Here is a 17958-nt window from a genome sequence, read left to right on the forward strand (position 1 = left end):
ATGAAAACAATGAATGTATGCAATATCTTTAACGATTTTAAGTGAAATTATTGTCATACTCTCGCGTGGTCTTTTCTATTTTTAATTTTTTTTATTTTATGTTGGTTTTGTTTCATTTCTGTTGTCCTTTTATGTTTGTCACAGCTCTTTGTTTATGTTTTCGCCATGCTTCTTTTGTATGTAAATGTTTTTAATGTTTTCTGCTGTTACAAAGTGTCTCCTCAGAGCTTATGAAGAACTGAACATACATGATGATGAACCCTAGAGCTTCTATGGAAGACTAAAGTCTTATTATTATATATTTATTTATGCATTTCTTTTTTGTTCCTTGAATTATTTTCTACCCCCTCTTTTATTTTTGTTAATATATTATTTTTTATAATTTAAGTTATCTTTCCTATCCAATTGTGCCTTGTATGTTAGAAGTATTGAGTTTAGATTAAATTGCCTTAATGTTTGTAAATTAATTTTCTTCAATTCAAAAAAACTTTGTATACTGCCATTTTGAAATAAAAGAAAATTAAAAAGAATCCAGACAGGAAGTTACGTTTCTTGAACTCTGAAAAGACTTAAAATGAATGGACATTGAACTCCTCTGGTATTAAGTTTGTTTTGTATTGTTTATTTATATATACTATACTACTATACTTGTGTACATGTCTCTTTAGTTGAAAATAAAGTTCTGGAAAAAAACAAAAAAGAAAGAAAGTTTTTTTTAAATTTTTCTAAATGTCAGTATCCATAGTAACAGCAGAAACATAAAAACATTTACATACAAAAGAGGCATAGCAAAAACATAAACAAAGAGCTGTGGCAAACATAAAAGGACAGAAATGAAACAAAACAAACATGAAATAAAAAATAAAAATAAATAAATAAGTAGATCATAATAAAAAAAGACCACGCGAGAGTATGACAATAATTCATAAAAAAAAGAAAGAAAGTCAGGAAGTTACGTCACGTCCGGGTGACGTCACGTCCGGTTGACGTCGGAGTCATAAGGCGCTCTCCATTTTCCTCCCGAGGACGGTTTACGACGGTTAGCGACGGTTGACGGCAGCTAGCAGCACCATTTAACGACAGTTAGCGACGGTTGACGGCAGCTAGCAGCACCATTTAACGACAGTTAGCGACGGTTGACGGCAGCTAGCAGCACCATCTAACGACAGTTAGCGACGGTTGACGGCAGCTAGCAGCACCATCTAACGACAGTTAGCGACGGTTGACGGCAGCTAGCAGCACCATCTAACGACAGTTAGCGACGGTTGACGGCAGCTAGCAGCACCATCTAACGACAGTTAGCGACGGTTGACGGCAGCTAGCAGCACCATCTTAGACGTCGTTAAACTCTGATCTTTAAACATCATAAACTCTCCGGTTCATCTGACAAACACCAGAATACTACCTAGAGTCTGCTTAAGAAAGTATCATATCATAGGTTATATTATTACAACAGAAGAAGATAAAGACACCCGCTAACAGCTAGCCACGTTAGCTGCTAAAGCTAAGCTAAGCTAAAGGCTCTTCTCTCCGGACGACTCATCCACTGTGAGTACAACATGCTGAGTTACTATAGCAGACTCATCCACTGTGAGTACAACACGCTGAGAGTTACTATAGCAGACTCATCCACTGTGAGTACAACATGCTGAGTTACTATAGCAGACTCATCCACTGTGAGTACAACATGCTGAGTTACTATAGCAGACTCATCCACTGTGAGTACAACACGCTGAGAGTTACTATAGCAGACTCATCCACTGTGAGTACAACATGCTGAGTTACTATAGCAGACTCATCCACTGTGAGTACAACATGCTGAGTTACTATAGGAGACTCATCCACTGTGAGTACAACATGCTGAGTTACTATAGGAGACTCATCCACTGTGAGTACAACATGCTGAGTTACTATAGCAGACTCATCCACTGTGAGTACAACACGCTGAGAGTTACTATAGGAGACTCATCCACTGTGAGTACAACATGCTGAGTTACTATAGGAGACTCATCCACTGTGAGTACAACATGCTGAGTTACTATAGCAGACTCATCCACTGTGAGTACAACATGCTGAGAGTTACTATAGGAGACTCATCCACTGTGAGTACAACATGCTGAGTTACTATAGCAGACTCATCCACTGTGAGTACAACATGCTGAGTTACTATAGCAGACTCATCCACTGTGAGTACAACATGCTGAGTTACTATAGCAGACTCATCCACTGTGAGTACAACATGCTGAGTTACTATAGCAGACTCATCCACTGTGAGTACAACATGCTGAGTTACTATAGGAGACTCATCCACTGTGAGTACAACATGCTGAGTTACTATAGGAGACTCATCCACTGTGAGTACAACATGCTGAGTTACTATAGGAGACTCATCCACTGTGAGTACAACATGCTGAGTTACTATAGCAGACTCATCCACTGTGAGTACAACATGCTGAGAGTTACTATAGCAGACTCATCCACTGTGAGTACAACATGCTGAGTTACTATAGGAGACTCATCCACTGTGAGTACAACATGCTGAGTTACTATAGCAGACTCATCCACTGTGAGTACAACACGCTGAGTTACTATAGCAGACTCATCCACTGTGAGTACAACATGCTGAGTTACTATAGGAGACTCATCCACTGTGAGTACAACATGCTGAGAGTTACTATAGCAGACTCATCCACTGTGAGTACAACATGCTGAGTTACTATAGCAGACTCATCCACTGTGAGTACAACATGCTGAGTTACTATAGCAGACTCATCCACTGTGAGTACAACATGCTGAGTTACTATAGCAGACTCATCCACTGTGAGTACAACATGCTGAGTTACTATAGCAGACTCATCCACTGTGAGTACAACACGCTGAGAGTTACTATAGCAGACTCATCCACTGTGAGTACAACATGCTGAGTTACTATAGCAGACTCATCCACTGTGAGTACAACATGCTGAGTTACTATAGGAGACTCATCCACTGTGAGTACAACATGCTGAGTTACTATAGCAGACTCATCCACTGTGAGTACAACATGCTGAGTTACTATAGCAGACTCATCCACTGTGAGTACAACATGCTGAGTTACTATAGCAGACTCATCCACTGTGAGTACAACATGCTGAGAGTTACTATAGCAGACTCATCCACTGTGAGTACAACATGCTGAGTTACTATAGCAGACTCATCCACTGTGAGTACAACATGCTGAGTTACTATAGCAGACTCATCCACTGTGAGTACAACATGCTGAGTTACTATAGCAGACTCATCCACTGTGAGTACAACATGCTGAGTTACTATAGGAGACTCATCCACTGTGAGTACAACATGCTGAGAGTTACTATAGGAGACTCATCCACTGTGAGTACAACATGCTGAGTTACTATAGCAGACTCATCCACTGTGAGTACAACATGCTGAGAGTTACTATAGCAGACTCATCCACTGTGAGTACAACATGCTGAGTTACTATAGGAGACTCATCCACTGTGAGTACAACATGCTGAGTTACTATAGCAGACTCATCCACTGTGAGTACAACATGCTGAGTTACTATAGCAGACTCATCCACTGTGAGTACAACATGCTGAGTTACTATAGCAGACTCATCCACTGTGAGTACAACATGCTGAGTTACTATAGGAGACTCATCCACTGTGAGTACAACATGCTGAGTTACTATAGCAGACTCATCCACTGTGAGTACAACATGCTGAGTTACTATAGGAGACTCATCCACTGTGAGTACAACATGCTGAGAGTTACTATAGCAGAGCATCAAACGCTTCTTAAACGATTCAACATAAATTAAACTTTATTACTATAGCACATTTAAAACATGATCTACCAAAGAGCTTTACAGACATGATGAGAGAATACAAACAAGAAAAACAGAATAAAAACAGGACAACAGAGCAGACAACAGAGCAGACAACAGAGCAGACAACAGAGCAGACAACAGAACAGACAACAGAACCTCACATCCACAGACAGACCAGATAAACCCATGAGTAACACTGTTATAATGAGCTTTATAGCAGGCCTGTTAGTCATCACAATTCAACAGACTGGGGTTCCACAGACTGGGGTTCCACAGACCGGGGTTCCATAGACCGGGGTTCCACAGACTGGGGTTCCACAGACTGGGGTTCCACAGACCGGGGTTCCACAGACCGGGGTTCCACAGACCGGGGTTCCACAGACCGGGGTTCCACAGACCGGGGTTCCACAGACCGGGGTTCCACAGACTGGGGTTCCACAGACTGGGGTTCCACAGTAGCCCAGCTAACTTGTGTTTGTCAGCCCAAGTGAAGCTGGTTTCTTGGGATCAAGAATAAGAACATAAAGCTGACTGTGTTCTTGGCTCAGAACTATTTCACTAAATGAAGATGGACTCTTCCTGTATAGGGTTAAATCTTGTGTCTGAGCATCGAGACTCTGAGCTCACTGTAATAATACTGAATGGTGCTTCATGGAGAGCCGAGGCTCTACAGCAGCAACACACATGCTCTCATCTCTTCATGGCTCAGTAGAAGGGAAACTGTTGTGCTGCAGACAGTCTGTCTATCAGTGATTTATGACCAGACAGCTGACCTACCAACTGGCCCTACTGATGGTTATTACAGAGGCAACCATCCTGTGATCACTTTCACATTACTTGCTTGGTAATAGTTGAATGAGTTGGTTAATGAAAGTTAAAATTAATTAAAAGAAATGAAGGCGCCACTAGAAATGTTCTATAGAAACTGGAAACAAGCTAAAACCAACCCTGTTGCGCATTAATTTTAAGCTCAGAATACCAACAATAAAACATATCTCAGTGTCATACATTTAATGCCATGTTAAGTCAGATGTTTCTATCTAATACCGTATGTAATTGCGTTCTAAATCTTGTCTTACTTCCCTTCTTAGTTGACCTTGTTTTTATTTTCTGTCCCGTCTGTTTCCAGGAGCCTGCTAGCCGAAGTCTGCCAAAATGAGCGCACCCTCCTCCCAAAAAGTTGTGCTGAAAAGTACCACCAAAGTGTCCCTAAACGAGCGGTGAGGCGCCACGCACCCTGTCAGCAGTTACACACCAGATGCAAAGGGCCAGCCTTGGCTGGTGAAGGTTCTAGTGCAACCTACGGAAGGCTACTGGTTGGGGGACCGGACCCGACATGGATGCTATTCTGACTGTCCCCAGTGTGTGCACTGCTCACTCAACTTTATTGGTCCTGTCAATATTTCTTGATGCACCTGCAGACTTGAATGTGATCGTACCGTGGAGCAGACGGGGCTGGCCCGGGCCACATATCTTGTGTGAGCAGTGTACTCGTGTAGACAAGGGGAGAGGGTAGTGGTCGTTGTGGGTAAGCCTTGGTTAGCCTATGCTAGACAAGACCACTGTCCTACAAATCCCCTGGCACTCCTGCTCCCTGTTACTTAAACAGCACAGTATACATCACGTATACACCTGAAATGGGTAGAGGAAGGCTTAAGCTAAACCAGGAAGATGGGGCACCTCTTAATGGAAGTGAAGCACGTGCTCCTTTATCCTCCTGTTCTGTCACTCTTTCTCCTCTCTGCTCCGAGTCTATCAAAGACCAGGTACTCAGTCCTAGCTTGGACGTGACAAAGAGCTCCCCGTCCCCCTCCATCTCTCCCTCCCTCCCGAGTCTCTCCGTGGTTTAACCACGAGTCACGGTCCATGTTGTAAGTGGCTGGGTGGCCTGGCGCTCCTCACGTCCGGGGCCTCCGCTGCCGTGGCACGATGACACCCCAGCCAGTCAGTCGGAGGCCTGTAAGTGGCAAAATGCGCTCTTCTTCTGGCTCCTTCTCTCTCTGCTTCTGTCCTTCAGTCTGTCTTTGCACTGTGAGTTCTTCTTTATCTTAGTTTCTTCTTGTGCTTGTTTGAAAACGTGCTAAATTCAAGTGTAAATCATTCTGGATTGTCATATGATTGAGAGAGTCTGCGTGGCTTCATCCGTAATATGAGAAATGACTTGATGTGGAACCCTGCTTCCTCCTCCGCTGTATATCCCCTGTCCCTTTCTTTTACTTCCTCCCTCTTGTTTCCCTCCCACCTCTAAAGCTTCACTAACATGCTGAAGAACAAGCAGCCCACTGCGGTAAGCATTCGAGCCACCATGCAACAGCAGCATTTGGCCAGTGCCCGCAATCGCCGGCTGGCCCAGCAGATGGAGAACCGGCCCTCGGTGCAAGCTGCTCTGAATCACAAGCAGGTGAGGGCAAAGATCGGACGAGCCGAGTGTCAGCGGACCTTTCTATTCACCACGTAGAGAGCCATGTTGTAAACTGTAGACTGACCTGCACCTATACTGTATTTGTGTAAAGAGTTAATGCAAGGTGGGTGTCTGGGACTTTGACTTTCTACTTGTCGGCTCAAAAAAATGCTTCCAATAATGCAACTCAGTGGCGTCTTTTGTTAGACTCTGTCTGTACGACTAGTTTCACACGCTGGGTCGTTCTTAACACGTCGAGGTTCCAGTGCACGGTACGGCTCGACTTGACTCAGTTTTAGTACTTAACTCAATTTCGTTTTGCAGTGCAGATAGTCCCGCCCTCAGTGTAGGCGGGATTCTTAGCTGATCATCATAGCGACACCGTGTGAATCTTGCCGTGACATCATCTTCTCTCGCTGGATCCCGTCATCGGCAACCAAACAGAGGAGCGTCTGTACTTGGTCGGTTGACCACGGCGGGGTCATTGCCTGATTTCATTTAATCATAATTACATCTGTGAATAACTTGTGTCAGAGCCTGAAGCAGCGCCTGGGGAAGAGCAACATCCAGGCCAGGCTGGGCCGGCCCGTCGGGGCTCTGATGCGTGGAGGAGTTCCCGGAGGCAGAGGAGGGATGCGAGGGATGAACAGGGGTGGTCTCCGAGGACGAGCCAGAGGAGGAGTAATGAGGGGAGCTCTGTCCCTGAGAGGTGAGTAAATCCACGACCTCACAACTCGTTGTCTTCACTGCTCTTTCTGGGTTTGCATTCAGTGATGATGATGTTACTTTGTGTTGCACAGGGAAGCGAGTGTCTTCTACAGGCGGCCCCATGCGAGGTCGCGGCTCTGCCGGCCGTCTGGCCATGCGTAGAGGAGGCCGTCAGCGTGGAGGACCTCCTGGCAGAGGAGGAGCTCTGTCCAGAGGAGGAGCAAGAGGAGGAGCAAGAGGAGGAGTAGCCAGAGGTCAGGGGTCACAATGTTTTACTTTTTCTATTTGTACTTTTCTAGAGATGCACCAATACCGAAACAAGTATCCGATTCTGTGCTCATGTACTCGTACACGCAAAACGGCTCCGATACAACGGCACCGATACCACTTTACAGCAGCGTGACACTAACCTCTCGTCACCATCTTTCGGGTCCTCACGCTCCACCTCCCCGATGGTGCGGGCGAGACGGGCCGGGGGTGCGCCCGACCCCGTGGATCGCACCGAACCCTTGGGATCCCCCCTCAGGCGCCGCCCGCCGGCCCTCACTTTCATTGCGCCACGGGGGTTTTGTTTGCACCCTCTGACACGTGCGTGTGTTAGAATCTTTGGTCCATTTTTCAAAACGGGTCGGGCGGGTTGCAGACATCGCCGCAGACCCCTGGCGCCCTTTACGTGGGCCGAGCCCCGCCCTGGGGCACGACGTGGTTGCGGCGCACTGAGGACAGTCCGCCCCGGTGACACTTTGGTCACGGCCCGGGAAGCACCGTCTCACCGACCTAGAGCCGGTAGCGGCGCACCGCCTCGTATGCGGGACTCCCCAGCCTGCCGTGTGTCGCTCACACCCTCCAGCTGGCTGTTAACGAGGCTCTTTAGGCACAGAGAAGTACTCGTATCGGTACTCGGTATCAGAGAGTACCCAAATGTAAGTACTTGTACTCGGTCTGAAAAGAAGTGGTATCGGTGCATCTCTATACTTTTCAATTTAACTGAAATATCAGAACTACACATTGACTTGACCAGTTCTATTCATTCATTGTCTCTGTGTGTGTGTTGATGAACAGGCCGCGGCGGACTGCGTGGTCGCGGTGGTTTCGCCGGTCGAGGTGGTCGGGGTCGAGGTGTGGGCCGACAGAATGTGACCCGCGAACAACTGGACAACCAGCTGGACGCCTACATGTCCAAGACCAAAGGTCACCTGGATGCGGAGCTGGACGCCTACATGGCCCAGGCCGACCCCGACAGCATGGAGTGAGACGCTGACGGACTCTGACGCTGAACTGTACAGCTGAACTCACACATCCAGTGTAGTTTTCCACCAGACTGACGGGCTGAGAGACGATTGTTTGTAATCTAGACGAGAGTGGTGACGGTCCGGGACTCTCAGCTTTGGAACAGCGAGACATGGAGGTTTCCTCTTGAACGTGCTTCGACCACTACTCTATTCTGCATCAACCTGCTCCTGCAAACCCTTTTAAATCTGGAAGAACTGTGTGAAGGGACCTTTTTAAACAGTAACAACCCCTGCTGTCTATAGACGTCTGTTTTTTTTATTATTATTATTACTTTTTTAAAATATATGACCTGAAAAAAGAATTGGGACAGATCTGTGTAACGGTCGATGATCCAGGTGACGTTGTGTTTAACCACCTGTTTGTTTTTACTTCTATTTTAAATGTGATTTTTAGCGTTAGCGTGCTCAGACCTTTTGGGGATTCATTCATTGGCTTATCTCGGAAACATTTGTAATGCAAACCTTTTCTAAATAATTTGTTAAAAGAATGTAAGCAGAAGGTTTTAAAGCCAAGTATCCATTCGTCATGTTTTGTATTTAAAATATGTAGTACTTTCTGTTCCTCTATCTTCCACCTGTCGGCGTTGAGTTCAGTGGACGGCTGACGTCCTGAAACTTGTACTTGAGAGCGTTTGTACGACCTTATCCAAAGCAAGGAAACTAGGTTTTAATTAAAATGGAAATGATTTCCCTAATTGTGTCAATTTTATGAATTTAAATGCCCTTGAGTAAAAATGTTGACCGCAGATAAAATGTTGTGTATCTCCAGAGTGAATAATTAAATCAGCCGGTATCGGCAAAGTCCGAAAATAGAAGCTGGAATTTGATCCTTCCCCGGTGGACATGGGTAGACGACAGCCTTAGTTTAGGAGGGCAATGAGATATTCTTAAAGGTCCCATATTGTAAAAAGTGAGATTATCAAGTCTTTTATATTATGAAGCAGGTTTAAGTGCTTTATATATATATTTATAAATACTGTGAAAGTATCAAAACACTCAATCCATGGATAAATACACAGCCCGTATTCAGAAATTGTGCGTTTGAAACAAGCGTCAGGATTTCTGTCCATTTGTGATGTCACAAATATACAATATATAGACCGTTACACTGTTTTAAACATAAACATTCTAAATGTTTCCCAATTTATTTCCTGTTGCAGTGGATGTGAATAACATCAGCTGACAGGAAGTAAACATGGACCCAAGCTGTTGCCTAGCAACGCAATTCTGTTGCAAGGCACTAAAACGGAGCGTTTCAGACGAGAGGGTAAATACAGGTATATTCAGACAATGAGGAAAATGTGTTTTTTGAACATTAAAAGCATGTAAACATGTTCTAGTAGAAACACAAAATATGAACCTGAAGATGAGCTGATGTGGGACCTTTAAATGATTCTCAACCTTGTTGACCCCTTAAAGCAAAGTAATGTTTAAGGACCGTTTTATTTCAGTCATTTTAGAATAAAATTATTTAGAAAATCCCAAGCAAAATGAATATTTATGGCGTGTGTAGAAAATGAATGATTTGTCTACTTTCCTTTTTTTTTTTCATAAATCATGCGGCTTTGGGTTTCCAAGCCCCCAGTTTGGGATTTTGTGTCAGCAAAAGTAACCACACCCCCTCCTGGTGGGACTGAGGCACATGGGGGGACAGCCACGGAAACATGAAGTTATTACGTTTCCAGGTGTTCTGTCTGTACGTCATGAATCAGAAATTAACATGAATTGATTAATTCAAATATAGAAAGTATCAGGGTTTAGAACATTATGATATAAGTTTATGATGTCATCCCCATGCTTTATTATGGCTCATAAGTTGTTGCAAGTTTTCAGGTTGATATCATTTGTTCCAGATTTGGTGCCAAATTTAGCAATTTTTTGATTGAAGAATTGATAAAAATGAATAATCCCTCCTAAACACCACATTAAGACACCAAGGCCTTGAGATTTCTGCAAGAATTACATTCCCTCGAGTTCGGTCCCCTGAACGCATCGATAGTGAGTTTAACAGTCTACCTACGTTCCCGACAGGTATTCACACCTTCACATATTACCTTGGTATAAGGGTAGCGTAATGTGATGAGTGAGTGGTCAAATGACAGAGATGCACTATGAGCAAATCAGCTGAACGGCGATCAGAGCAGAGAAGAAATTACCAGTAAAGTTGCCTCATGTTATTAAATGTTCAGTGTCAAACGTTCCACCATGATACCTTGAAGCTCCTCCGTTCAGCCCACAACAACCGACTCTTTAAGAGTTTCTAAACAGCACCTGAAGCAGGTCAACGTATTTGATGAAGTTCAGGTACTTGCATGATTCTGGGGTTGCATCAACATCGTTGAACACTTTGGATAAAAGCATCCGCTAAATAAATGCAACCTATTCATATTTTTCATAGATATATATATATATATATATTAGGAGAGACTTAAAGACAAGAGAGCAGAGTTATGGAGTAACTGGTTTTATTTGTTATCAGTACACCGTAGATAAACAACAGTGAACACACAGCTGCCTTTACAACGTTCTGTCTGTGTTCCACAGCGAGCGACGGCAGATCAGAGCGCCAACCGCCGTCCTTTCAGCCGCTCACCGACAGCTCAGCATCGATCTGAAAATACAAAAAGCAACAATTCAGCTGTTACACTCAACAGTAGACATCAATCATCACTTTGATGGACCATGATAGACAACCAAATATTAATGTTTTACAGATGAGGCAGAAAGAAGGTCATGTTCCCAACAGGTCGACTCAGCACGAAGCTAAAGAAGACCGGCGGGATGGTTTTTGTTTTCTGGTCAATTCCACAGCAAGACAGGAACGGAAAGTCCTGAAAGCCTTGGTATATGACCAACCCCAAACCACTGACGGTACATTACTTTATTACTTACAGTGATAAGTTGCCGACGCTCGTTCCAGGTCTCCAGATTGTTCTAGGATTCTGAAAAACAAACAATTCTGTCACAACTCCAGTATTTTATCCACTCATTATTTAATGTTTTGCTGTGTAGAGTTCAGTTTTAACATGTTGAACCTGTGATGGTTAATTTATACAACAAAAATGTGCCACAGTTTGCAGGTAGAGAAGGGTAAGAGAGAGTCGAGGGCAGTTTTCTGCATTGATAGACAACTGGATTCCTGATTCACTTCTCCGATCATCATGATGGCGTTTCTTTATAGTAATCATGTTCTGCAGTAATATCCCACAGCGCTCATGGTAGTGAACACGTGGGTAAAGCGAAACCACAGATTTAATCTGTGAGGTATTTCCAACGACACGGCCCTACAGGTAAAGGTCAGTCGGGATAGACCTCACATTCACTGGTAGTTCGATTGATTGTTAACGCTCCGTACTTGAGGTATCTGGAATACGGATCATGTGGACTCTGGTACGGTTTGCATCGGGTGTAAAAGCCAACCGTACGAAACCGGAAGTGGACCGCTAGTTAACACGAGTAACGTTGGCATCAAACTCGGTGAACTCAGTTTATTTTAACCGAACCAGAGTTGGTGATTGTTGGAAAGACCAACAACGTGTTGGTGAGTTTTATTTTGTTTCTGTCCAGTTTGAATGACGTGTTTTTCGATGCTCCGCCACGAGAACAGCTGATCTCAACATAAACAAATGCACGTGGATGATGACGTGACTGTACTCGGGTACGGATCAATCGTACCCAATATGAAAACGCCCTTATCCAATCTCCTCTAACAGTGTTCAGTTCAACACTCACCTCTGCTGAAGCCTGGGCTGGGGATGAGGAAGAGGAGGCGATCCTCCGCTGCAGTAGAAACCTGGAACAAGCCAGACGGGACGGAGTGAGAAATCGATTTTGCATACATTTTCAAAACATTTTTCTAACTTTCAACTGTCCTGAAGTCGACGTATAAACCATCAAAAATGTTTATTAGTTCAGGTATCTCACTGTTGTCTTTACTAACACCATCCTGGAAACACGCAGAACATTCAAACGCTTTCTAAGAGGATGTTTCAACAATCAAACCAGGACTCCAAACACGATCTGCATGGAGACCAACGATGCCAGATGTCGAGTTCTTCTAGCACTGACTTATGAGCAAACCAGCTGATGAACCAGCTGGCTGCAGATACCGTACAGTGCTGTCATCATGTACAACCAGATACTGCTAAAACACACTTACTGCTGTCACAAGTTCACCAGTCTCATGCTGCTGGCATCACAGCGACCTGAAGACAGAAGACAAGTTTCAGTAAAGTGACACAAAACACATTTACAACAAACACTGTCTGGACATCTTGTTAGCTTTAAGCTGAGCAGGAAACATTAAAGAACATGAATCCCAACAAGTCTTCATATTCAGCTCATCTTTATCCTCAACCTGGTCAGTATACAGTTCCTTCACAGCTCATTCATCACATGTTCTGCAGAAATATCCCACAGCGCTCATGGTAGTGAACATGTGGGTAAAGCGAAACCACAGATTTACTCTGCGAGGTATTTCCAACGACACGACCCTACAGGTAAAGGTCAGTCGGGATAGACCTCAGCTTCACTGGTAGACTACCACTTATCCTCCTCTAACAACTCTCACCTCTGCTGAAGCCTGAAGCCGGGGATGAGGATGAGGTCCTCCGCTGCAGCAGACACCTGGAACAAGTCAGACGGGACGGAGTGAGAAATCAGTTTCTGTTTGATTAGATTATAAAAGTTACATTAACATGCATCCGTTTTCTCCCCTTTTAGAAAAAGTAATGACTCATCACAGCCTCAATTTAGCAAACAGACATTAAGTACAGATCTGACAGGACTCCGTATCATCCCAGTTTAGTTTAACAGAATAAGCACAGATGCAGTCAAGAAGTCGCTTTCTAAGAGGATGTTTCAACAATCAAACCAGGACTCCAAACACACACTGCATGGAGACCAACGATGCCAGATGTTGAGTTCTTCTAGCACTGACTTATGAACAAACCAGCTGATGAACCAGCTGGCTGCAGATACCGTACAGTGCTGTCCACTAACCGTAGCATCATGGGAAACAATCATGTCAATGCATGGCCTCTGTACTCACCAGATGCTGCATCAGTGCTGAAAGCCGGAGCAGTCAGGAGACCTGCAGGAGGAAGAACAAAGGTGATGACGTGTTTCCAAAACCAGCCACATACTCTAAAGTTATGTCAGGACGTTGTAGTTCAGAGAGGCAGCTATCAATCACACTTCAGAGCAGTTGAACATTTAGCCAATCATCATGACACTCAACAGTAGATGTATTCTGTATTAAACTTACCGAATGGGCCAGAGGTCCTCAGCACCTGCCACAGACACAGGACTGTTTAAATTCACCGACATTACAGAACATCAACTTCTTTATTTAAAAACAGCTGTTAATTCTCATCAGTAACACTGCTGCAGTGTCAGCAGCAGCGGGTTGCAAGAGAACAAACTGCTCTACGCACTGTAGGAGCTCTACGGCCCGACTGAACAGGACCAGAGCTCAAACTGTGCACAACAAACTGGACTTTAAATAAAAACTAGTTCTGAATGAGAAGGTTGATTTTACTAACAAGAACACAATGACTAACCTCATGTCCCAGAGACCTGGAGGAGAACTCTCCTCACATTCAGCAACAAGGTCACATCCTGCAAAACAGAGGGTTGGTTTAATACAGAGAAGATTCAATCTGGATGTGCCTTTAAGAGAAGCTCCTTTCATTCATCTCTAAACCAGTAAACACAGGGTCAATGTGTCAGGCCTCATTGTCACCCATCCGCAACCGACAGTGCAGCGGTGAAAGCAAAACCTGATGGTTCTCTAGCCAACGCTGACCCGGGATCAGCCCACTGCACAGGACCGAACCCACTGACCAGTCTGCACTGTGGCGGAGGACGAGGAGATGATCCAGACCTCTGGACCAGACTGAGGAGCATCTCCATTTACATCTCATCTGAAATCTAACTGAACTCTAGTCCAGGGCTCAGCAACCTTTAATATCAAAAGAAATAAATCTGTCTGGAGCTGCAAAACATGTGATCATTGTGATGAAGTTAACAGTTTACAGTCTAAGTATAGAGTATATCAGTCTAATGCAGTGAGGGCCAAAGAGACAATGTACTACGGAGTATTAGGACCACATTGATTAATGATCATGATGAATGATTATGTCTTACTAATCATAGTCAAATTCTTACAGAGCCTACCTGTCCTCATGTGTTATTACAATGAAACGTAACTGTTGGCAGGATATGTTTAGCATCATGGATTCCTAAATCCCATAATAACCTTTCATCATATTGTAATTCTAGTGTTCCGAGAGAGAACTAGATTCTGCTGAACATAGTGCGTTCAGTCCGTCAATACATAACGGTAGGATGTACATATGTGCAGAGTGTATATAGGATGTATAGGGTAAAGTGAGTGGTATATAGGATGTATAGTGTAAAGTGAGTGTATATAGGATGTATAGTGTAAAGTGAGTGTATATAGGATGTATAGTGTAAAGTGAGGGGTATATAGGATGTATAGTGTAAAGTGAGTGTATATAGGATGTATAGTGTAAAGTGAGTGTATATAGGATGTAGTGTAAAGTGAGTATATAGGATGTATAGTGTACAGTTAGTGTATATAGGATGTATAGTGTAAAGTGAGTGTATATAGGATGTATAGTGTAAAGTGAGTGGTATATAGGATGTATAGTGTAAAGTGAGTGTATATAGGATGTATAGTGTAAAGTGAGTGTATATAGGATGTAGTGTAAAGTGAGTGTATATAGGATGTATAGTGTAAAGTGAGTGTATATAGGATGTATAGTGTAAAGTGAGTGTATATAGGATGTATAGTGTAAAGTGAGTGTATATAGGATGTATAGTGTACAGTGAGTGGTATATAGGATGTATAGTGTAAAGTGAGTGTATATAGGATGTATAGTGTAAAGTGAGTGTATATAGGATGTATAGTGTAAAGTGAGTGTATATAGGATGTATAGTGTAAAGTGAGTGGTATATAGGATGTATAGTGTAAAGTGAGTGTATATAGGATGTAGTGTAGTGAGTGTATATAGGATGTATAGTGTAAAGTGAGTGTATATAGGATGTATAGTGTAAAGTGAGTGTATATAGGATGTAGTGTAGTGAGTGTATATAGGATGTATAGTGTAAAGTGAGTGTATATAGGATGTATAGTGTAAAGTGAGTGGTATATAGGATGTATAGTGTAAAGTGAGTGTATATAGGATGTATAGTGTAAAGTGAGTGGTATATAGGATGTATAGTGTAAAGTGAGTGGTATATAGGATGTATAGTGTAAAGTGAGTGTATATAGGATGTATAGTGTAAAGTGAGTGTATATAGGATGTATAGTGTAAAGTGAGTGTATATAGGATGTATAGTGTAAAGTGAGTGGTATATAGGATGTATAGTGTAAAGTGAGTGTATATAGGATGTATAGTGTAAAGTGAGTGTATATAGGATGTATAGTGTAAAGTGAGTGGTATATAGGATGTATAGTGTAAAGTGAGTGTATATAGGATGTATAGTGTAAAGTGAGTGTATATAGGATGTATAGTGTAAAGTGAGTGTATATAGGATGTATAGTGTAAAGTGAGTGGTATATAGGATGTATAGTGTAAAGTGAGTGTATATAGGATGTATAGTGTAAAGTGAGTGTATATAGGATGTATAGTGTAAAGTGAGTGTATATAGGATGTATAGTGTAAAGTGAGTGTATATAGGATGTAGTGTAAAGTGAGTGTATATAGGATGTATAGTGTAAAGTGAGTGGTATATAGGATGTATAGTGTAAAGTGAGTGTATATAGGATGTAGTGTAAAGTGAGTGGTATATAGGATGTATAGTGTAAAGTGAGTGTATATAGGATGTATAGTGTAAAGTGAGGGGTATATAGGATGTATAGTGTAAAGTGAGTGTATATAGGATGTGTAGTGTAAAGTGAGTGTATATAGGATGTATAGTGTAAAGTGAGTGTATATAGGATGTATAGTGTAAAGTGAGTGGTATATAGGATGTATAGTGTAAAGTGAGTGTATATAGGATGTATAGTGTAAAGTGAGTGTATATATAGGATGTATAGTGTAAAGTGAGTGTATATAGGATGTATAGTGTAAAGTGAGGGGTATATAGGATGTATAGTGTAAAGTGAGTGTATATAGGATGTATAGTGTAAAGTGAGTGTATATAGGATGTATAGTGTAAAGTGAGTGTATATAGGATGTATAGTGTAAAGTGAGTGGTATATAGGATGTATAGTGTAAAGTGAGGGGTATATAGGATGTATAGTGTAAAGTGAGTGTATATAGGATGTGTAGTGTAAAGTGAGTGTATATAGGATGTATAGTGTAAAGTGAGTGTATATAGGATGTATAGTGTAAAGTGAGTGTATATAGGATGTATAGTGTAAAGTGAGTGGTATATAGGATGTATAGTGTACAGTGAGTGTATATAGGATGTAGTGTAAAGTGAGTGTATATAGGATGTATAGTGTAAAGTGAGTGTATATAGGATGTATAGTGTAAAGTGAGTGTATATAGGATGTATAGTGTAAAGTGAGTGGTATATAGGATGTATAGTGTAAAGTGAGGGGTATATAGGATGTATAGTGTAAAGTGAGTGTATATAGGATGTGTAGTGTAAAGTGAGTGTATATAGGATGTATAGTGTAAAGTGAGTGTATATAGGATGTATAGTGTAAAGTTCTTAAAGTGTAAACGTCATGCTAGCAGTTAGCATCACGCTAGCTGTTAGCTCTCAGTAGAACCACGTGGTGATCAGTCTAAAGTCTGATAGAAACCAACCCATACATCTGGATCATCGTACCGGTACTGTCTCACGGAGGCTGTGTGTGTAACGGTGTACTATTATATCGTAATGTAACCGAGTTATGTAGGTTTACCTTCGTGTTCTCCGTCAGAGGCTCCATCAGATCAGAGGCTCCGTCAGGCTCCACCAGACTCCATCAGGCTCCATCATCACAGAGCGAGGAGAGGAGAAGAGGCTCTGCGACCTGCCGCAAAGCTTTATATAGGCAGTGTTACGTCAGTTCAAATCGCTTTTCGACAACATTTCTGCGTTCACGGCAGCTCGGAAATCTTTACGGCAAAAAGGTTTATTCAGCTCAATATACAGTAAATATAAATATATATATAAATATATATAATATATGTATATATTATATTAATAATGATATTCAGCTGAATATCATTATTAATATAATATATATATTTATATATATATATATATTACTTATACATATATACATATATAATATATATATATATATCAATGGTTCGGATATACAGACGTAGGCAAAATTGTTGGTACTCTTCCGTTAAAGAAAGAAAAACCCACAAAGGTCACTGAAATAACTTGAAACTGAGAAAAGTAATAATAAATAAAAATTTATTGAAAATTAACTAATGAAAATGAGACATTGTTTTTGAATTTTGGTTCAACAGAATCATTTTAAAAAACAAACTAATGAAACTGGCCTGGACAAAAATGATGGTACTCTTAACTTAATATTTAGTTGCGAAACCTTTTGAGGCAATCACTGCAATCAAGTGATTTCTGTAACTCTCAATGAGACTTCTGCACCTGTCGACAGGTATGTTGGCCCACTCCTCGTGAGCAAACTGCTCCAGCTGTCTCAGGTTTGAAGGGTGCCTTCTCCAGACTGCATGTTTCAGCTCCTTCCACAGATGTTCAATAGGATTTAGATCAGGGCTCATAGAAGG

The 17958-nt window shown here is 42.2% G+C and overlaps 2 protein-coding genes, 2 long non-coding RNA genes and 5 other non-coding genes across 11 annotated transcripts in view; 2 read left to right on the top strand and 7 right to left on the bottom strand.

The window, feature by feature from the left end:
- Positions 1 to 17958, bottom strand: part of snapin (SNAP associated protein) — a 93575-nt gene that overhangs the window by 3451 nt on the left and 72166 nt on the right. The window lies entirely within an intron of this gene.
- Positions 1238 to 8928, top strand: chtopa (chromatin target of PRMT1a). 2 transcript variants are annotated; one of them, XM_074613343.1, is made up of 6 exons: positions 1238 to 1548; positions 4962 to 5052; positions 6083 to 6233; positions 6768 to 6942; positions 7034 to 7195; positions 8004 to 8928. In XM_074613343.1, the coding sequence occupies exons 2-6, from the start codon at positions 4988 to 4990 to the stop codon at positions 8192 to 8194; spliced, it is 744 nt and encodes a 247-aa protein (XP_074469444.1). In that variant the 5' UTR covers positions 1238 to 1548; positions 4962 to 4987; the 3' UTR covers positions 8195 to 8928. The 2 variants fall into 2 exon arrangements, with proteins under 2 accessions (XP_074469444.1, XP_074469445.1); XM_074613344.1 differs by lacking the exon at positions 1238 to 1548 and having other exon boundaries at positions 4962 to 5863.
- On the bottom strand, positions 10682 to 17213 carry LOC141754373 (uncharacterized). Of its 2 annotated transcripts, none has more exons than XR_012590618.1 (9): positions 17118 to 17213; positions 13795 to 13852; positions 13500 to 13524; positions 13284 to 13325; positions 12804 to 12859; positions 12393 to 12438; positions 11966 to 12026; positions 11126 to 11175; positions 10682 to 10844 (listed from the first exon to the last, which is right to left on the bottom strand). It is a non-coding gene; the product is annotated as an uncharacterized LOC141754373 (long non-coding RNA). The 2 variants fall into 2 exon arrangements; XR_012590619.1 differs by having other exon boundaries at positions 13500 to 13541; positions 17118 to 17177.
- On the bottom strand, positions 11418 to 11551 carry LOC141755096 (small nucleolar RNA SNORA18). The gene has a single exon (XR_012590803.1). It is a non-coding gene; the product is annotated as a small nucleolar RNA SNORA18 (small nucleolar RNA).
- Positions 12216 to 12353, bottom strand: LOC141755087 (small nucleolar RNA SNORA8). Its single transcript, XR_012590795.1, has one exon. It is a non-coding gene; the product is annotated as a small nucleolar RNA SNORA8 (small nucleolar RNA).
- Positions 12627 to 12760, bottom strand: LOC141755097 (small nucleolar RNA SNORA18). Its single transcript, XR_012590804.1, has one exon. It is a non-coding gene; the product is annotated as a small nucleolar RNA SNORA18 (small nucleolar RNA).
- On the bottom strand, positions 13087 to 13224 carry LOC141755086 (small nucleolar RNA SNORA8). Its single transcript, XR_012590794.1, has one exon. It is a non-coding gene; the product is annotated as a small nucleolar RNA SNORA8 (small nucleolar RNA).
- Positions 13399 to 13468, bottom strand: LOC141755084 (small nucleolar RNA Z40). Its single transcript, XR_012590792.1, has one exon. It is a non-coding gene; the product is annotated as a small nucleolar RNA Z40 (small nucleolar RNA).
- LOC141754374 (uncharacterized) lies at positions 14508 to 16663 on the top strand. Its single transcript, XR_012590620.1, has 4 exons — positions 14508 to 14600; positions 14884 to 14918; positions 15061 to 15120; positions 16603 to 16663. It is a non-coding gene; the product is annotated as an uncharacterized LOC141754374 (long non-coding RNA).

Source organism: Sebastes fasciatus, chromosome 17 (assembly GCF_043250625.1).
Source record: "Sebastes fasciatus isolate fSebFas1 chromosome 17, fSebFas1.pri, whole genome shotgun sequence".
Classification (NCBI taxonomy): domain Eukaryota; kingdom Metazoa; phylum Chordata; class Actinopteri; order Perciformes; family Sebastidae; genus Sebastes; species Sebastes fasciatus.